Source organism: Balaenoptera borealis (genome assembly GCF_965194805.1).
Source record: "Balaenoptera borealis genome assembly, chromosome: 1".
NCBI lineage: Eukaryota > Metazoa > Chordata > Mammalia > Artiodactyla > Balaenopteridae > Balaenoptera > Balaenoptera borealis.
In genome coordinates this window covers 25699953-25720045 of record NC_138860.1, presented here as the reverse complement: position 1 = coordinate 25720045, position 20093 = coordinate 25699953, and the positions used below count along the sequence as shown (strand labels likewise).

The following is a 20093-nucleotide window of genomic DNA, read 5'->3' as shown; positions in this document are numbered from 1 at the left end:
AATGACCCTTTACTTACTGCCAACAGGGAAAATTGGTGAGATAATCCAAATATTTGAGATTGGTATGGTATATATTCTTTTAATACTGTAGAAGTTCTGAGGTTTGCACAGGACCGTGTTGGGTGGGGATTCTCCCAGTGAGAGTTGGCTGATGTGTCCCCTGCCGCATAGGAGCAGGTATCCCTGAGCAGGGTTTGCAGGGCTCACTGTGGGCCAGAGCGCCAGTGAGCAACGGTGGAGGAGGTGACGGTGCTCACAGAGATGCGAGCAGGCAGGGGGCCAATAGTGTGTCGTGGCATCTCGTTTTAGTTTCTGTTTCCCTGATGATTAGTGAAATGCCTGCTCAGATACTTTGGCCATTTTTTCCAATGTGTTTTCCTACATGTTGTCTTTCTCTTATTTTAAAAGTATGTAGTTGTTTATATATTCTGGATACTAATCTTTGATGATAAATAATACACATAGATTCTCCCAGGTTGTGACTTATAACTTTATTTTTAGTGTGTTTATCACACTGGTTTTTCCTTCTTTTTTATTGTGAGGTGTACAGACAAAAGAGTACCCAAAATGTATGCATAGGTACAGTTAAAGTGAACATACCTGCTCAAGAAAACACACTGCCTCTCGAGCTCCTCCTGGTCACACCCATTTCTCTACCCCCAGAAGCAACCACTAACCTAAATTGTGTGATAATCATTTTCTCACCACCTAGAATGCAGCCCTAAACAGTATATTTTGCCTGTCTTTTGGCCATTTGTGCCATAAGTTACTTATCTTCTGTGGGTGTACATTAAGATGTTTCCATTTGGGGGCTATTATGGAAGATGGTGTTAAAATACAGCCAGTGCATGAATGCTTGGGTTCCTACAGAATTTTTCAGCTGGTCCATCATCTGAACTACAGAACAGAAAATGACTTGAGTGACTGTTTTCCCAGTTCTCTCTCAAGAATGGTGTGTAACTAGTACCATTCTAGATAGGTAGGAGAGAAATTAATTCATTACATACATAGGATGCCTAGAAAGGTGGTTCTCAAACTTGAGTTTAAGGCAGAATCATCTGGAGGGCTTTTAAAGCACAGATTACTAGGCCTCACACCCAGAGATTCTGATTCAGCAGGTCTGGGAGGGGACCCTGGAATTTGCATTTCTGACAAGATCCCAGATGATGCGGAAGCTGCTGGTGAGAAGACCACACTTTGAGAACCTCTGCCTCAGGGCATGAAGGTGCAGAGAAGTGCAGAACCAGTTTACTCTGTGGAGAAGAGGAGTTGAGTTGCAGGCTTACAGGGTAGATGCATCTTTGACTTTTATTAGATAAATGGCAAACAGTTTTTTAAGTGGTTGTACCGATTGATACTCCTTCCAATGTGGCATGAAAGTTTCTGTTGCTTCATAGCTTTACCAAAACTTGATATTTTCAGACAGAAATTTTTGCCAGTGTGGTTTCTTTATACTAGCATATCACTGTGGTTTCAATTAGTGTTTCCCAAATTATTAAAGAAGTTAAGCACTTTCTCATATATTTATTGGCCTTTTTGATTTCCTCTTTTGTGAAGTTCCTGTTTGGGTCTTCTGACCATTTTTTCCTACTGGGTCAAAATCTATCTCTGTTTTTCTTTTTGGTGTGTAGTAGTTCTTTATTTTGGATATTAGCTCATTATATATTAAATGTGTTGCAAATGACTTTTCCTATCGCTTTCGACTTTATTTTGGTTTCTGGACCAAACTTTACAATCTTAATATAGGTGAGTCTATCAATCTTTTTCTCTAAATCTAGGTATTTTTCTTGTCATGTTTAAATCCTTTTCCACCGTGAGGTCATGAAGACGTCTCCTAAAGTATCTTCTATAAGCGTTAGGGGTTTACCTTTCGCATGTAGGTCTTTAATTCTCACCTAAAATTGACTTCCAGGTATATAGTTTTAGATAAGACTCTAATTTCATTTATCTTCATATGTATTCTTAATGCTCTGAGCACTGTTTATTGAAAAATCTATCCTTGCCACACTCATGTTTGGTTCCACCTCGGTCATATATCAAGTCTCTAATTCTGAGTGAATCTATTTCTTGGCCTTCTTTTCCTTTGGTTATCTTACCTACATTTGAGGCAATACCTTACCGTCTACTACAATAGCATTAAAATAAGCCTTGATATAGAGTAGGGTAAGTTCTCTACCTTGTTTTTGAGCCTTGGATTGTCTCCGCTAATCTTTGCTTTTGCGATTCCATCTAAATTATAGGATCATCTTGTCGGATTCCATTACATTTTATTGGGATTGTATTGAATCTCAGGAGACTTGACAGATTTACAGTAGCAGATCTTCCAAACCATGGAGCCATGGCATGTTTCTCCATTTTTTTAGATCATCTTTAACATCTCTCAAACAAGCTTTAAAATTTTCTCCATAGAAGTCCATACTTTATGTTAGCTATAGTCCTAAGTACTTCTTACATTTGATGCAATTATAAATGCTATCTTTTATTTTAAAAATTTTGTTTTATTGCTGTTATATTCAAACATAGTTAATGTTTAACTATTGATTTTTGTATCCAGCAACCTTGTAATTTATTTATAAATTCTTTTGGATTTTCTATTTACATAAACATGTCATCTTCAAATAATACTAGAGGCATCATGGTGTAGTGGGAAAGAGTATAGACCATGGAGCAGCCCTGGGTTTGGAGCTTGGCCCTGACACTTACTAGTTGTGTGTCCTTATGTAAGTTACTTAACCTCTCTTGTGCCTTAGATCCAACAACTGTATAATAAAGCTAATGATAGTACCTACCCATCAGGTTGTTGCGAGAAATGAGTCAGTAAATGAAAAAGCACTTAGTAAGTATTACATAAATGTATACTATTATTACTATTACCTTTTTTTCCTTTCCAATTCTTATACCTTTTATTTCTGGGCTTGCTGCACTGGCTAGAACCTAAAGTCCAATGTCAAACAGAAGTGAAGATAGCTGGCATCGGTGATTTACCGTTAAGATTATGCTTGCTGTGTGTTCGTTTAAGATTGCCTTTATCAGATTAAGGAATGTCCATTTTATTCCTAGTTTGCTAAAAGTTTTTATCGTGGTAGGATGCTGAATTTTATCACATGCTTTTTTTGTATATATTGAAGTAATCATGATTTTTCTCCTATAATATCTTAATGTGATGAATTATATTTATTTGGTTTTATAATGATAAAGCGAACTTGCATTTCTGAGATACTCTGTACATCATAAAGTGAAGGAATATCAGTGCTGCAGCGGCCACGGCTGCCTGAAACCAGCCAGATGCACACTAAAGTGAAAAATGGGAGCAAAGATGGGTGGAGCCCCGAAAGCAGCAGACTCACAGTGTTCTAGGCCTCAACCTGCTCTCCGGCTTAAACACACCCGTGTCCCCACGCTCGGGAAATGCAGTTATATCAGACAGCTGCATTTAATGGAAAGAAATTCCTTTTGCTCCCAGGATTCTGGTTACTTACAGGAGGTTTATGATGTCTCAGTTTGAGAAACTGCCCTCTTGCCACATTCATGCTTTGGTAGAACACCTTAAGAGCTTTGGCAAATTCTCTGTCACAGCTGGCTTGCTGGGTGCGCATCTGATTGATCTCTCTGGCTGCTGGCAGTTGTGCTGTCATCCCAGTTAACTTCAGGGTATTGGAAGGCTTATGTGCTGAGGTTGAAAGATAACATTTATTTATTCATCTATTTATTTATCCAGATATTTATATATTTAATTATCTTGGTGCATTTTACTACATCAGCATTTATCAGGCACCAATGTGGACCCATTCAAAGAAATCTTACAAGGAAAAAGGAAAAAAAGTTCCCCCCCTTTTTTTTAAACTGAAACAAGATATTAACTCATTTAAAATCTCATTTCTTAGAAAGAAAATACACATCACAAATGTAGGAGTTCAGAGAAAAGCTAAACACCAAGACTTGAGCGGCCTCTTACCTTGTTGACTGGAACCAGTTTTCTCAATAGATTCTTTAAGAAACACATTTTCCTCTCTGAGCACTCTGTTAAGGTTTCTGAGCAGTTCTGTCTCCTGTTCTAACTTGAGCAGCTTCAGATAAAGTTCTGGTATCTGGTTTGATGTAGCCTACAAAAAACAGGTCAGTTTAGCCTTTTGCTGGATTATTTGCATACCCTTGGAGACTGGCAGTTGTTCCTACCATGTGAAAACTAGGTGGGGTGGGGGGGTGTGGTGACCAGGGTTTAAGACCCTCAGGGTTCACAGGAATAAATCAAGAAAAAGGTTTTTTAATGGGAAGGAACATTGATGATCCCCAAGCAACTGTCATCGGAGATATTTTTAGTCATCTGTGACATCTATTTTTAATGTCACTTAAGTATACACACCTGGCCCTTATCCATCACAGTGGATATTTTCTTGGTGTCCACCATGATGTGGCCTTCACCTGTGACCATGAGGCCTGGCTGAGAGCAGCTCAGTTCGGCACAGCCTTCTGTAGTGTGGAGGAGACACCATCAAGGAAAGAAATGTCTCAGTTGTCCAGCCCCCCTGTTGTGTGAGGAGATTTAAGCCATATGATCACCTGTGGACTAAAACCCAGAGGCCCAAGGGACGATAGCTCTTGGCCACTGCTGTCAAGACCCCGACCACCTCCCTTCGTCTCCCTCCTCTGCAGCCCTAGGTATACAGACATGATATCTGACTGAGGAATGCACCATGCAAAAGAGGAAGTAAACATGGTACCTTGAAGACCCCGTAAATCAACAATGAGAGCATTTGTCTGTAAATAATTCAGAAACTCCTGAGATGCATTTAAGGCTGTAAATTGGACAGTCTCTTCAATTTGGGGATTCACAATTTTCCATACAGGCTTGGTGTATAAAGTGTTTGGAAAATCATAAATTCTGTACCTGAGACAAGAACAGAAAACATAACTTAAAACCATAAGGGATACATTTGTAAAGAAAAGTATCAGGTGAGCCAAAGAATTATAGCCTGCTTTGGTTAGTTGATACATTTGTAAAGAAAAGTATCAGGTGAGCCAAAGAATTTAGCCTGCTTTGGTTAGTTGATAAAAGGTGACCTATAATTGATTCTTGTGATTGCCACCTCCAACATCTCAGCTACTCAATGTGGGTATCATTGTTACATAGATAATATTAAATGTCTAACAAAAAGAGAAAAGGATTTTGATAAATACTTTCCACTTAGATAATCTAAAATTGTTAATTTTCCACATGAGGTTGCAGTTTGTTTTTGTCCTTCAAAGCCTGCCTTTTTTATTGCTCTGTCTTTTAATATCCTTTTAGCTTAATTAGTTTAAGCATATCTGGTGCCTCTGCCATATTGTAATACAGTCCTTTTGTTTCCAACTAAATAAAATAAACCCAATCGGCCTACTTAGATAACACAGTTTTACTGGATAGCCTTTCTGATAATTGAAATTTCTGACTCTTTGCTTCAGTTGCTTAGGAGGATCAGTACGGACTGATCACTTTCCACTGACCTGGAGGGGCATGCGGCTTATCTGTCTGTTGAATAGTTGGAGGAAATAGTCATTTGGGGGTTGAACAAGCAAAAAAACTTAAGAAAATGACATGATAGCTCATTCTTAAAACTTGAGGAAAGACTCCCTCCCACCAGGGCCCACAAAGTGGGCAGTTCGTGTTCAGCAGCTCTGCGGGGCAGGCTGGTACCCCATCTGCACACCCCGCTCTGCATCTTCTTTTAGCCACTTGGTGCCAAGGCACCGTACAATGCGAATCTGGAAATCCATTCTCTTGCCCAGCAGCTCCAGTGGGTCAGTAACCACATCCTCCTCACCACGTGCTCTACAAACAGAAGAGGTAAACATTGTCACAGGTTAGCCTGGGTCCAAGCAAGTTAGGACTGTGATGTCAATGGGAATTACGTAGACTCCTAAGAGATGGCCAGATTCTCTGAAGGAAGGATGGGTAATATTACCAGCTGTAGAATTCACTCATTCAAGAGACATATAACAAAAGCCCACTCCACGCTCTAGTACTTCAAGGTAAGATACGGACCGTCTCAAGGAGGAGACAGGAATATAACAACTTCTTGCAGTAAATGCACCCAGATGTGGGTGCACCCAAACTAGCATTGAAGATTTAGGTAGGTTCCCAGTGGGATAGAGGGGCTGCCACCCAGAGAAAGCCAGCTGGCTGCCCAGATGCAGCCTCTCCGGGTGTCATTTACCTCGGTGAACTCCTCATAGTCTAGGGTCAACCCCAGGCCCACAGGCTCAGAAACCAATAGGGACAGCTTTCCAATAGAGGACCTCTCTCACATCAACGAGCTCACAAAGATTGAAACCTGTAAACTAGAATGCTACCTTATTAATTCAGAGTGGGAAATATAACCATCAGGCAGCCTAGGAGCCCAAGGTAGCAAAATGACCAAGAATTTGCTTAGAGTCCCAGTGAAGACAGTGAGTCAGCGGTCATCTTGGTCTTTTAGTCACAGCACTTTGTAGTTTTCTTGCTCCCTTCTTCAGCCTGTTTCCTCTTCAGAAAGAGAAAAAGATTGCATCGGGTACCCATGAGGACCCTGGCACCCAGACCAGACCTCCTGCCAGCCTCTTTGCTTAGAATTGCTAAGAGACTTTAGCTTTTGTAAAAACTCCCTCAACTGCCTTTGGCCCAAAGAGAGAAAACAGATGAGACACCCTGAGGGGACAGTAAAGGTAATGGAGTGGAGTTAGAACAAAGGTTGGATAACAGCTCAGAATGAGGCCACGGAAGGAAACAAAGACACCACAGTTCCTTCCTTGAGAAAAGGAACAAAGATACCAGAGTCTGTGCAGGGAGATAGGCTGAGCTACAAAATGAGCTTTCTGCTTCTGGCTCTTGGGCCTCAGCAGCAGGGATGAAGACTAGCACTGGAAAGAGCAAGTGGGTGTGGTGGGTGCCAGACCTCACGGGCACTCCGGGGCGGGGGTGGGGGGCTGTGAGTAGAAGGTCCTACAGCACCCTTGGCTTCTCTACCAACCCGGGTCTTTTGGTTCATGTCCATGTTTCCTTCTACTACACTCCTGCCTCTTTGCAGGATATCCTCCTCACCCCTTTGGTCCCCTAGGGCAGTGCTGAGCTGCTCAAAGGCTGCTGGACACGGGATTTTAAATATTCTAGGTCAGCTGCTTTGGCTGCCATGGCAAAATCAGAGTTGATAAAGCCAAATTATGAATGAACGAGTTCATTCATTTGCCTCACGAATGACCTCTTCAGGGTACCAAGCTGGCCACCCCCTCCAGGAGAACTCAGGCGTGCTATGAGTTTTCTGTGTGACCGACCCAGAACTAGACAGGGTGGTGGAGGAGATACCCACTGTCCTGTCGGGGAGCAGGGGCCTATGTGGATATGCAGCACTGCCTCTTCTAGCCCATCACAGTTCAGAAACTCCACTTGCTCTTCAGACTTCATGCAGTAGGCAAGTGACTGGAGCCAGATGTGAGCTGAGCCCAAGTGGATGACCTCAGCAGGATCCCAGAAAGGGTCGTCTTCCTGAGCTACGTGGCTATCTTCTCCATCCAGAAAACGCTGGTAAAGTTCCTCCATTAGGAATTTCCTATTGATAAACTTGGCTTTTGACCAAATCCACACCTGGAAGCACAAAGGTAGGTCGCCAATATTTGATTCCATCTGCTGCTCTAACGATTCATTTCTATGATTTTCCCCAGCATGCTGTCTCTGATGGGCTGGATTTCGGGTACCCAAGACCAATAACACTCTCCTCAGACTTAGCTTTGGTGAGGTCCTTCAGGAGCACTACATTCATTCCTGACCTATTTACTTCAGCGGTGCTGGATCCCAGGAAATGACTTAGAGGAAATGATGGAGGTAGAAAACAGACCCTCCCAGGAGAAATGAAGGTTTGGGCTTGTTGTACACAGAAGAATGACCCTCAAAGATGTCCATGTCCCAGTCTCTGGAACCTGTGAATATGTTACCTTATGGCAAAGAGGAATTAAGTTTGCTTATCAGCTGACCTTAAAATAGGGAGATTAGCTTGTATTATCCAGATAGGCCCGGTGTAATCACATGGCCCTTAAATGTGGAAGAGGGAGGCAGAAGAGGGGGTCAGAGAAAGAGAGATGGTGATGGAAGCAGGGTCAGAGGGATGCTATGTGGATGACTTTGAAGATGGCCATGAGCCAAGGAATGTTGGTGGCTCTAGAAGCTTGAAAGAGCAAGGAAACATACTCTCCCCTCAAGCTTCCAGAAAGCAAAACATCCCTCCTGACACCTTGCTTTTAGCCCAGATCTGTGTTGGACTTTTAACCTACTGAACTATAAGATAATAAACTTGTGTGCTCACACCCAATGAGCAGAAAATCTAGGACAAGAGCCTGGCACTGTCTGTCCCTTCAGTAAGTGAGGGTTACCAGGAGGAGTGGCCAACATGGAGGAGTAGGAAGTCCCTGAGCTCACCTCCTCCCATGAGCACACCAAAATTAGAACTATTTATAGGGCAACTATTGATGAGGAAGACCTGAAGATGAGTAGAAAAGATCTTCTACAACTAAAGATATAAAGAGGGAACCACCACAACGAGACGGGTAGGAGGGGTGGAGACACAGTATAATCAAGACCCATAACCCCAGGTGAGCAACTCACAAACAGGAAGATAATTACAATTGCAGGGGTTCTCACCAAGGAGCGAGGGGTCTCAGCCCCACATCAAGCACCCTAGCCTGGGAGTCCTGCACTGGGAAGACAAACCTCCAGAACGTTTGGCTTTGAAGGTCAGGTGGGCTTACTTTCAGGAGAGCTAAAGGGCTGTTGGAAATGTAGACTTCACTCTTAAAGGATGCACCCCAAATCTCACACATTTAGAGACCCAGGGCAGAAACACTAATTTGAAAGGAGCCTGGATCAGACCCACCTGCTGATCTTGGAGAGCCTCCTGGAGAGGCAGGAGGCAACTGGAGCTCACCGGGGGACATAGGTGCTGGGGCAGCCATTTGGGGGCCTGTTCTACCAAGAGGACACTGGTGCTGACAAGCACATTTTGGAGTCCTCCCTCTAGTGTGTTAGCGCTGGGACCTGGCCCTGCCCACCAGCCAGTCAGCACCAGTCCTAGGATACCTCAGGCCAAGCAGGTAGTGGAAGGGGGCACAGCCCCATCCATCAGCAGGCTGCTGCCTAAGGACCCCCTGAGCCCCCAGCTGCTAGGGGACCCAGCCCCATCCACCAGAGGACCCAGGACCCAGCCCTGCCCACCAGTGAGTTGATAACTCCAGGAATCACTAGGCCACCACCCTGCCCACCAGTGGGCCAAAACCAGTTCCAGGACCCCCAGGACCATACAACCAGAGACCCCAGGACACAGCCTCACTCACCAGCATGTCAACAGTCCTGTGGGACCTGCAGGACTCTGCAGCCATCAGGCCAGCACTAGCCCTAGGACCCCCCTGAGCCCCAACCCCACCCACCAGCAAGCTAACAGCAGTTCTGAGAAACTTGGGCATCTGTAGATCTGCCTCAGGATCCAGCCCCACTCACCGGTGGGCCGACACCAGAGTTGGGACACCCCGGGCCCCACCGCCAGCCATGTCAGGAGACAGCACCACCCACCAGCAGGCAAGCATGCAAGAGTAGATCTGAGATCCCTGGCCTTGCAAACAGCCACCCCAGGGCCCAGCTCCACCCACCAGTGGGCCAGGACTAGCCCCAGAACCCTTGGGGCTCCACAGCTAGCCACCTCATAACCCAGCCCCAACCGTAAGTGGCTGGCAACCTCTACAAAAGGCAGGACCTGGCAACCAACCAGACTGGGGGCCAGCCATGCCTACCAGACCACCCACAGTAGTAGTCTAAGTAATTATCATAAAGATGCTCAAAGAAATCAGGAGAAGAATGGAGGAACACAAAGAGAATTTTAACAAAGATTTAGAAAATATAAAAAAGAACCAAATAGAGCTGAAGAATACAAAAACTGAAATGAAAAAAATACACTAGAAGGAATCAACAGTAGATTAGATGATACAGAGGAACAGATCAGCAAATTGGAAGAGAGAGTAGTGGAAATCACCAAAGCTGAACATAAAAAGAAAAAAGAATTTTTTAAAGGAGGACAATTTAAGAGACCTCTGGGACAACATCAACCATATTAACATTTGCATTATAGGGGTCCCGGAAGGAGGAGAAGAGAGAGAGAAAAGGGCAGAGAACTTATTTGAAGAAATAATAGCTGAAAACTTCTCTAACCTGGGAGAGGAAATAGGCATTCAAGTCCAGGAAGCAAAGAGAGTCCGAAAAAAGATGATCCCAAAGATATCTACAGCAAGACACATGGTAATTAAAATGGCAAAAATTAAAGATAAAGAGAGACTCTTAAAAGCAGAAAGAGAATAACAACAAGTTACATACAAGAGAACTCCCATATGGCTATTAGCTAACTTTTCAGCAGAAACTTTGCTAGCCACAAGGGAGTGGCATGATATATTTTAAATGATGAAAGGAAAAAACCCTGCAACCAAGAATACTGTACCCAGAAAGGCTATAGTTCAGATTTAAAGGAGAGATAGAGTTTCATAGACAAGCAAAAGTTAAAAGAGTTCAGCACCACTAAACCAGCTTTACATTCATGATAAAAACTCTCATCAGGTGGGTTTAAAGGGAACACATCTCAACATAATAAATGCCATTTATGACATCCACAGCTAACATTGTACTCACTGGTGAAAAGCTGAAAGCCTTTCCTCTAAAATCAGGAAAAAGACAAGGATGTCCACTGTTACCACCTCTAATTAACATAGTATTGGAAGTCCTAGCCACAGCCATCAGACAAGAAAAAGCAATAAAAGGCATCCAAATTGGAAGGGAAGATGTAAAACTGTCACTATTTGCAGATGACATAATTTGATACACAGAAAATCATAAAGTCTACACCAAAAGATTATTAGAGCTATTAAATGAATTCAGTAAATTTGCAGGATACAAGATTAATATACAGAAATCTGTTGCTTTTCTATACACTAATAATGAGCTATCAGAAAGAGAATTCAAGAAAACAATCCCATTTACAATTGCAAAAAAGAGAATAAAATACCTAGGAATAAACTTAACCAAGGAGGTGAAAGATCTATACTCTGAAACTATAAAACATTGATGAAGGAAATTGAAGATGATTTAAAGAAATGGAAAGATATCCTGTGTTCATGGATTGGAAAAATTAATACTGTTAAAAAGTCCATACCTACCCAAAGCAATCTACAGATTTAATGCAAGCCATATCAAAATTGCCATGACAGTTCTCAGAACTAGAGCAAACAGTTCTAAAATTTATATGGAACCACAAAAGATCCCCAAATGCCAAAGCTGTCTTGAGAAGAAAGAATGAAGATAGGGGCATCATGCTCCCTGGCTTCAGACTACACTACAAAGCTGCAGTAATCAAAACAACATGGTATTGGCACAAAACAGACATATAGATCAGTGGAACAGAATAGAGAGCCCAGATATAAAACCATGCACCTATGTTCAATTAACCTATGACAAAGGAGGCAAGGATATACAATGGAGAAAAGACAGTTTCTTTAATAAGTGGTGCTGGGAAAACTGGATAGCTACATGTAAAAGAATGAAATTAGAACATTTTCTCACACCATATCCAAATGTAAACTCAAAATGGATTAAAGCCCTAAATGTAAGTCTTGAAACCATAAACCTCCTAGGATAAAACATAGGCAAAACACTCTTTGACATAAATCGTAGCAATATTTTTTTGGCTCTGTCTCCTAAGCAAAAGAAACAAAATAAAAAATAAACCAATGGGGGACTTCCCTGGTGGTCCAGTGGTTAAGACTCCCCACTTCCATTACAGGGGGTGCAGGTTCCATCCCTGGTCAGGGAACCAGGCGCACTGCGTGACATGGCCAAAAAAAAAAAAAAAAAAAAAAAAACAAAAAACCAATGGGACATAATTAAACTTAGAAGTTTTGCACAGCAAAGGAAACCACCAACAAAATGAAAACACAACCTACTGAATGGGAGAAAATATTTGCAAATGATATGACTGATAAGGGGTTAACATCTAAAATATATTAACAGCTTATACAACTCAATATCCAAAAAGCAAACAACCTCATTAAAGAATGGGCAGAAGAGTGCTCACTTTGGCAGCACATATACTAAAACTGTTACAATACAGAGATTAGCATGGCCCCTGCGCAAGGATGACATGCAAATTCATGAAGTGTTCCATATTCTAGAGTAAAAAAAAAATGCACAGAAGACCTAAATAGATATTTTTTCAAAGAAGATATACAGATGGGCAACAGGAACATGAAAAGATGCTCAACATCACTAATCATCAGAGAAATGCAAATCAAAACCACAATGAGAGATTTTCTCCCACCTGTCAGAATGGCTCTCATCAAAAAAATCTGCAAATAACAAGTATTGGCCAGGATGTGAAGAAAAAGGAGCCCTAGCCCACTGTTGATGGGAATGTTAATTCACACAGCCACTATGGAAAACTGTATGGAGGTTCCTTTAAAAACTAAAAATAGAGCTACCATATGATCCAGCAATCCCACTCCTGGGCATATATCCAGAAAACAAACTCTAATTCAAAAATATACATGCACCCCAATGTTCATAGCAGCTCTGTTTACAACAGCCAAGACGTGGAAACAACCCAAAGTGCCCATCAACAGATGATTGGTTAAAGAAGATGTGAGGGCTTCCCTGGTGGCACAGTGGTTGAGGATCCGCCTGCCAATGCAGGGGACACGGGTTCAATCCCTGGTCCGGGAAGATCCCACATGCCGCAGAGCAGCTAAGCTCGTGTGCCACAACTACTGAGCCTGTGCTCTAGAGCCCGTGAGCCACAACTACTGAGCCCATGTGCCGCAATTACTGAAGCCCGCGCGTCTAGAGCCCGTGCTCCAGAATGAGAGAAGCCACTGCAATGAGAAGCCCGCTCACTGCAACAAAGAGTAGCCCCCACTCACAGCAACTAGAGAAAGTCCGCGTGCAGCAACGAAGACCCAACACAGCCAAAAATAAATAAATAAATAAAATAAATTAAAAAAAAAAAAAAGATGTGAGATACACACACACACACACACACACACACACACACACACACACACACACAATGGAATATTACTCAGCCATAAAAAAGAATGAAATTCTGCCATTTGCAACAATGTGGATGGACCTACAGGGTATCATGCTTATTGAAATAAGCCTGACAGAGAAAGACAAATATTGTATGTTATCACTCATATGTGGGTTCTAAAAAATAAAACGAATGAATATAACAAAACAGAAACAGACTCACAGATATAGAGAACAAACTAGTGGCTGCCAGTGGGGAGAAGGAAGGAGGAGGGGCAAAATAGGGGTAGGGGATTAAGAGTTACAAACTACTATGTTTAAGATAAATAAGCTACAAGAATATATTGTACAGCACAGGGAATATAGCCAATATTTTATAATAACTTTAAATGGAGTATAATATATAAATATATTGAATCACTATGTTGTCCACCTGAAATTAGTATGATATTGTAAATCAACTGTACTTCAATTTAAAAAAATAACTAAAAAGAAACAGAGTCATAGATACAGAAAGCAAACAGGTTGTTGCCAGAGTGTAACGGGGTGGGGGGAGGAAATAGTTGAGGGAGATGGAGAAGTAGATACTGCCAGGCGCAAAATAAACGAGTCTTCGGTATGAAATGGACAGTATGGGGAAGGTAGTCAATAATTATGAAACTATCTTTGTATCTTGATTGATGGTAACTAGACTGATGATCGTTTTGAAATGCACAGAAATATCAAATCACTATGTTGGGTACCAAGAAGCAACACAGGGTTTTAGGTCAGTTATACTTTAAAAACAAACAATCTTATAGAAAAAGAGTTCAGTTTTGTGGTTACAGAGGCAGGGGTGGTGGGAAGAGGAACTAGATGAAGGCAGTCTAAAGGTACCAACTTACAGTTATAAGATCAATAAGTACTAGGGATGTGTACAACACGATAAATGTAATGAACACTGCTGCACATGATACAGGAAAGCGGTTAAATAACGAGAGTAAACCCTAAGAGTGCTCATCACAAGGGAAACAATTTTTTTCCTATTTGTTTAATGATGTGTCTATATGACATGATGGATGTTCACTAAACTTATTGTGGTCATCATTTCATGATGTATGTAAGTCAAATCATTATGCTCTACACCTTAAAGTTACACGGTGCTGTATGTCAAGTATCTCCCAATAAAACTAGAAGGAAAAAAGAAAGTGGTTACCAGGTAAGAGTAGCAATTCCTTCTGTGAGCAACTTGGAAAAACCCAAAAAACTAACAGGTAAGTCATTCTCCCTCGGAGTGTTATGTATCTTCATAAAAAAAGGACATCCTCCAGACGTAAAAAAGACTCCATTCTTTTTCTGTTTGCCCCAAGCAACGGCGAAGAACACAGTACCCCATCCCCAGAGGCGTGGTGAAGGCTGCACGAGACCTTGGCTCTAGCGCACGCAGCGCTGGAGCCGAGCACAACAGGAATTCTAGTCACGTGGGTTTTTAGAGACCTTTAGGCTAGAGAACTAAGAAAACGGGGATCCAGGTAATGAAAGCAGCCCACCGCCTCATTACTGTGCCCTGCGGCGGATAAACTGACGTCACCCGGGCAGGTCAGCGAGGCCCCTGCGCAGACCCCCGCAGCCGGCCTGTGGGCCTGGCGCAGAGCGGCTCGCTGGGCTCTCGCAGCTCTTGGGCTGGTAGCTGCAGCCGCAGCACTGGCGGTTAGAAAGCCCTCCCAGCCCCCAGCGGCCCTGGCTGCTCCCGGGTGGCTCTGACAGTCGCTGCCCTGCCCCTGCGGCGGCGGCGGAGCACTCACGGTGCATGTGGTGCAGGGGTGAACGTCGACACGATCGACCACCAAAAAAGCGCCCCTCGTGTCCATACCTGGAACCCACCGCTGCTCTTCACCGGTCTTGCCTTTTAGCCTTCAAAATCACACACACACGAACGATCCAAGAAACTACCAGAGGTTACTACCAGCGTTTCACAGGGCTTTTGAGGAAGGCAGGGCTTCATTTGAGGAATGTAACTAGTACTTTTTTTTTTTTTTTTTAACTAGTACTTTTAAAAGGTGAAAATGGACAGACTTGAAGATGACAGATCAGTAAGATTAATCTCTGCATGAGAAAAAAGAAAACTAGAAAAAAAAATCACCATAAAATGAATTAGTGCATAATCCCTTAAAAGAGAACGCAGTACAGTTGATGCAGAAGCATTCCTATCAAACAGTTATCTGTGGCCGTGGCGGGGATGCCAGGTTGAAGCAAAAGAACAGCATCTCAGAATGCGCCCAGGCCCTCAGCTCTCCCACGTGGCACACTGAGTAAAGTGTGAAAACATCATCTTGAGTTCTGTTTCTGGTAATGGCAGGCTGTTACTCAGGTAACCCCTCTGCTAACAAGAAAAAAGGCTGAATGAAATATTTTTTCAAATCACCTTTAAACTGTAATAAAAATAAACAATAATAAAAGGGAATAACATTGGGGGAAAAAGTTCAAAAACTAAAAATCTCCTTAAAGCAAAGTCTGACAAGATAGTAAGAAACTGCCAGAACAAATTCTAGGGTAACACCTGACCCCAGAGAAGCATATGGAATATTGGATCACCAAAGCTTCTTTGCCCTGATGGCATTCGCCAGATTAAACAAAACAAAAATCACATACATATTGAAGGTTCAGCTCCAAAGGCCTCATGGGACTTGGCATAGAAGTCAAGGCTGACTTCCCAGGATGTGGGGTCTTACTGAGACCCCTGAGAGCTACACTGGGAATGTGAGGTGAGCCAGCATCAAACATGCTGCTATGGATTGAATGTTGGTATGCCCCCAAAATTCGTATGTTGAATCCTAACCCCCAATGTGATGGTATTAGGAAGTGTGGCCTTTGGCAGTGATTATTAGGTCATGAGGGTGGAGCCCACATGGTGGAATTAGTGCCCTTATAAAAGAGACCCCCAGAGAGCTCCCTTAGCCCATCCACCATGTGAAGACACAGCAAGAGGACAGCCATCCACGAACCAGGAGGTGGGCTCTCACCAGACACTTGGACCTGCCCTTGCCATGATCTCGCACTTCCAGCATCCAGAACTGTGAGAAATAACTGTTTGTTGTTTAGCGCACTGGTCTTTGGTATATTGCTGTAGCAGCCTGGGTGGACTAAGACATGTTTCTGCCTTCTTCCAACCCTAGGGGATGGAGGGGAGGCCACCTTGGTGCTGGTCAGAGGAAAAGAAGAAAAGGACAGGAACACATCTCAGGGGTTGTGGCTCAGGAGCGGCCTTGCTCAGGTGTGACTTCTGGGCGCCCACAGTTCAATCCGTGGTCTTGGTGTCCCCAGCACCTGGCAGCCACAGAGCCCTTTGACCTGGCTGATGAGTACTCAAGCGTTTACCATGTGAACAGATACATTCATAAACTTTTCTCTGTTTGTCATATTTCACAATTTTAAAAAGTTTTTAAAGATTGGTCTTGACCCAGAAAATTTTGGCAACTTTAGGGCAATGAGCAGAAAAGTTAAACCCAGAGAAGCACCAGTTAGTTGTTCGGCGGAGCAGATCATCCAATGGCGGAAAAGTCCCCAGCCACAGCCAGCCCCTCCTCCAGAGGCATGTTTGCTACAAGACTCACAGCTAAGGAGGCATGTGTACACCGAGGACTCGGAGGGAGCAGCCCACCCAAAGGTCACCTGAGACTTAGGGGCACATCCTCTGAAGATGCAGTAAGGAGTGAACATTTGGCTGGAGGGCTGCTCTGAAGGCATAAGGGACACCAACTATAGGCCCACTCTTTTCTGTTAGGCAGAGGGAAAGGAAAGGGGTCTTAAGTGCCTAAGAAGGGCCTTCCTGACAGTGAGCAATGTCACAAATGGGAATGGACCAGCCAGTGGAGTTTACGGCCTCTTCTGGCGTCTTAATGAAAGTGCGGATTTTCTCATTGCTCAGAACGGCAGCTCTGTCTCTCTCGAGCACTCACACGAACAGCAGTATCAGTTGGACACACTCTCAGGCTCCCTTCTGGTTCTAAAGCTCTGGAGTCATGATAAAAGTAAGCAGAAAGCGTGGGTGGGAAAGCCTGTGGGTGGGAAAGTTCCCAGGTCTTGGTGCTGTCGGGGAGAGATGCCGAGGAGGGGATCACGGAGAGGGTCCCCTCTCCCCAGAGGCTGTCCCCCAGAACCCCATTCACACTTGGAACCTGTCTGGCCCCTTCGCTGGGTCTCCACAAGCTGTAGCAAGTAAAACTAACCTGCGTCCCTAGGAAAGCTCCTCAGAAACCCTTGCGGAGTCTCACACCTGCCCCCAAGGAGCAGCCTCACCTGACGAGTCCGTTGATTGGTCGCCTTCACCATGACCTCTTTTTGTAGGTCATGGCCCCTGGAATCTGATGACGCTAAGTTCTTCACTTTCAGCTCCATGTTAAGTCCCTGATAAGAAAAATACTTCTCACTAAATAATCCTACTTTTATCAGCCTATACCATCTTTGAAATTTATTTTTCATTCTCTCCATACTCAGGCTTTCTAAAAGAAGATGGTCCACCTCTTGCTCCTTGGAATTCCCGTCAAGAGAAAAGCCAAAGCACCAGAATTTCTCAACGGTATTCTGGAACTAACACGTGTAGGCCTCACCAAAGTGACTGAATCTCATGCAAGTTTCCCGATGATTGGGATCCTGTGTCACCAGAGAGCGAATGCCAGCCCAGGCCTTCTCTGTGGCAGAGAAGCCACCAGGGTGCCGGCACCCAGAGAGGGCCTCTGGAGGACAGTCTGGGGTGGGGTGGCCATGGCAAGCTAGTGTTGGTCTGGGGTCCTGGTGGTCCCAGAGCCGTGGGGGCCAGAGGTGGAAGGAACGGACTCGAGGCTGGGACTGGGGAAGCCCGGGTGTTGGCTGAGGCCCTGTCACTAGCTCACTGTGGGGTCTTGGGCAAAGCACCCGCCCTCTCCAGGCCCACGTTTCAGGCGTGTCTACACCATGAAGCCAGTGCAGGGCAATGGGAGTGAGGGGTGCATTGAACCTGTTCTCTGAGATCCTTTCTGGAGCTGGGATTTTACCATTTTCTAGCCTTACCTTCTTCAGCTCTTCACTCATTTGATTTGCTTCTGCAACCAGTGGCATCAGTTTGATGTAGTCCTGGAACACAGCCAGGACACTAGGGTCTGCCTTGCCATCCCCACTGTTCACAGCACCTAGGAAAGATCGGAGAGGAAGGGAAAGTCACTCACTTCTTCTAGGATACTTTTCAGCCATGAATAAATGTACACGCTCCTTGGTTCCTTCATTCAGTCGTTCATTCAACTGTTCACCAAATATTTACATTTTAAAATTACAAGCATGTAAAAGAATAGATACATGTATATGCATAACTGAATCACTTTGCTGCATACCTGAAACTATCGCAACATTGTTAATCAAATATACTCCAATATAAAATAAAAAGTTTAAAAAAATGACAAGCATGTAATAAAACAAACAAACAAAAACCAAGAAAGAAAACTAAGCGAGGAGGAGAGGACACTGCCTGGCTTTACTTAAGCAACTGCTGAACTTAACCCAAGAATCTCGGCAGCATCGTGACAGGAGGCCTTCTGCCTCCAGTTTCCCATCTTGGTCTCAGGCTCCTTGACCCAAGGTGGCTCCACACTGTCCAGGGAGGAGGCTGGGGCAGGAAGAATACAGTTGGCTAAAGGAAGGTCTGGGGATTTCTCGAGAACCGCAGCTGGCACAGAAGCAACCTGTTCTTACTTCTGCTTGGGGTGGCTTGGAGGAGGGGATCATGGAGATGAAGCGTGAGCCAATCCCCCTGCCAGACCCCGGTTGGTGCTGCCTTGTGCCAGGAACTCTCAGCTATTTAGGGCTTCCGTGCCCTGAGGTCCGACTCCCCAGAACTGCCCACCAGCCGCCTTGCTGAGGACCTACAGTCTTTGCTGGTGCTGAGCACCTTCAGCCCAGCGTCTGGGGCTTGTTCGACCTCATTGTGCTGCCAGCCCTGGGCTGGGAAGGCAGGTGTGTTGTCAGTTTATTTTGCTAAAATTCTGAAGAAAAATCTTTGGTATATGAAAAAGGGAGGAACTATTTTGCACGTATGTAGGCACACCCCATGGCTCTCCAAGCATGGGTTTATAAGGCAAGTGCAGGCAGGGCGCGAGGGCTGGGGAGAAGGTACCGGCACACGTGAGATGCTTCTCATTTGGGAAGCCCAGCACAGCCAGAGACCTCAGTGGAGCCCAAGCTCACGTGGCTTCCAGGGGCCCTGGTTACCATGGCCTCCCCGGAGGGGAGTGAGCCGGGGCCTGGAGATGGGAGAGGAGGTAAGGTGGTCAAGAGCCTCCATCTGAGGCGAGGGAAGAGATGGACAAAGGAAGATGCCAGAGCTCCTGAATGCTCCTGCAGATGAGGAATCCCAGGTTGTTGGGCAGTGGAGGCTGGGCTGAGAGGATAAGGGGAGCCTGTGACTCAGAAACCTAAGGCTGTAATTTATTCTAGGCTAGGATCTGGTTTTTGTTCATCACCGTCTCTCCAGGCCCCCAGTCAGCATCGTTAGCTGTTGGGCCGTAGCTTCTATAGGCCCAGAAGGCCCCTGGGTGGGGCTGGGAGGTGAGTGGGGAGCACAGACCCCAGCCTGCCCTGCCCTGGGGGGAACCCGATGTCCAGGCATGGGGCTCCTGGGGCAGGGTGTTCTCAGACAGAACAGAGCAGGACGTGCCCACATTTGGGCCCTAGGTCATGCACGTGTGCATGACTAAGCTTCTGTGTGGGAGCTGATCTGATTAATCTCATTCATCATTCATTCAACAAACACTTACTGAAGGCCCATTGCTAGGCCATTATCAGACTCTGGGGATTCGGAAGTGCACCTGCTCTCGTCAGCTCTGTAAGGACAGGGCACTGCTTTGCTCACTGCTGGATCCCCAGGGCTTAGAACCACATCTGGCACATAGTAGGAGCTCAGTAAATACTTGTTGAGTGAAGGAATATATAAATGAATGGGTAAACAAGAGAAAAAAAAATCCCAGCTAGAGCTTATATTCTCAGGTGGACAAATGAATAATAATCAAAGTAATAAATAAAA

General features: G+C 44.4%; 1 protein-coding gene across 2 annotated transcripts in view; it reads right to left on the bottom strand.

Moving 5' to 3' along the window:
• LOC309605045 (kinesin-like protein KIF28P) overlaps positions 1–20093 on the bottom strand; it is a 70283-nt gene that overhangs the window by 3579 nt on the left and 46611 nt on the right. For both annotated transcript variants that reach the window (XM_082340336.1, XM_082340335.1), the window contains exons 15-22: positions 18092–18210; positions 17342–17449; positions 7323–7597; positions 5675–5809; positions 4722–4888; positions 4364–4470; positions 3956–4103; positions 3480–3670 (exon numbers count right to left, since the gene is read on the bottom strand). In XM_082340336.1, the coding sequence (XP_082196462.1) occupies positions 3480–3670; positions 3956–4103; positions 4364–4470; positions 4722–4888; positions 5675–5809; positions 7323–7597; positions 17342–17449; positions 18092–18210 (1250 nt within the window). The remainder of the gene's footprint in view (positions 1–3479; positions 3671–3955; positions 4104–4363; positions 4471–4721; positions 4889–5674; positions 5810–7322; positions 7598–17341; positions 17450–18091; positions 18211–20093) is intronic.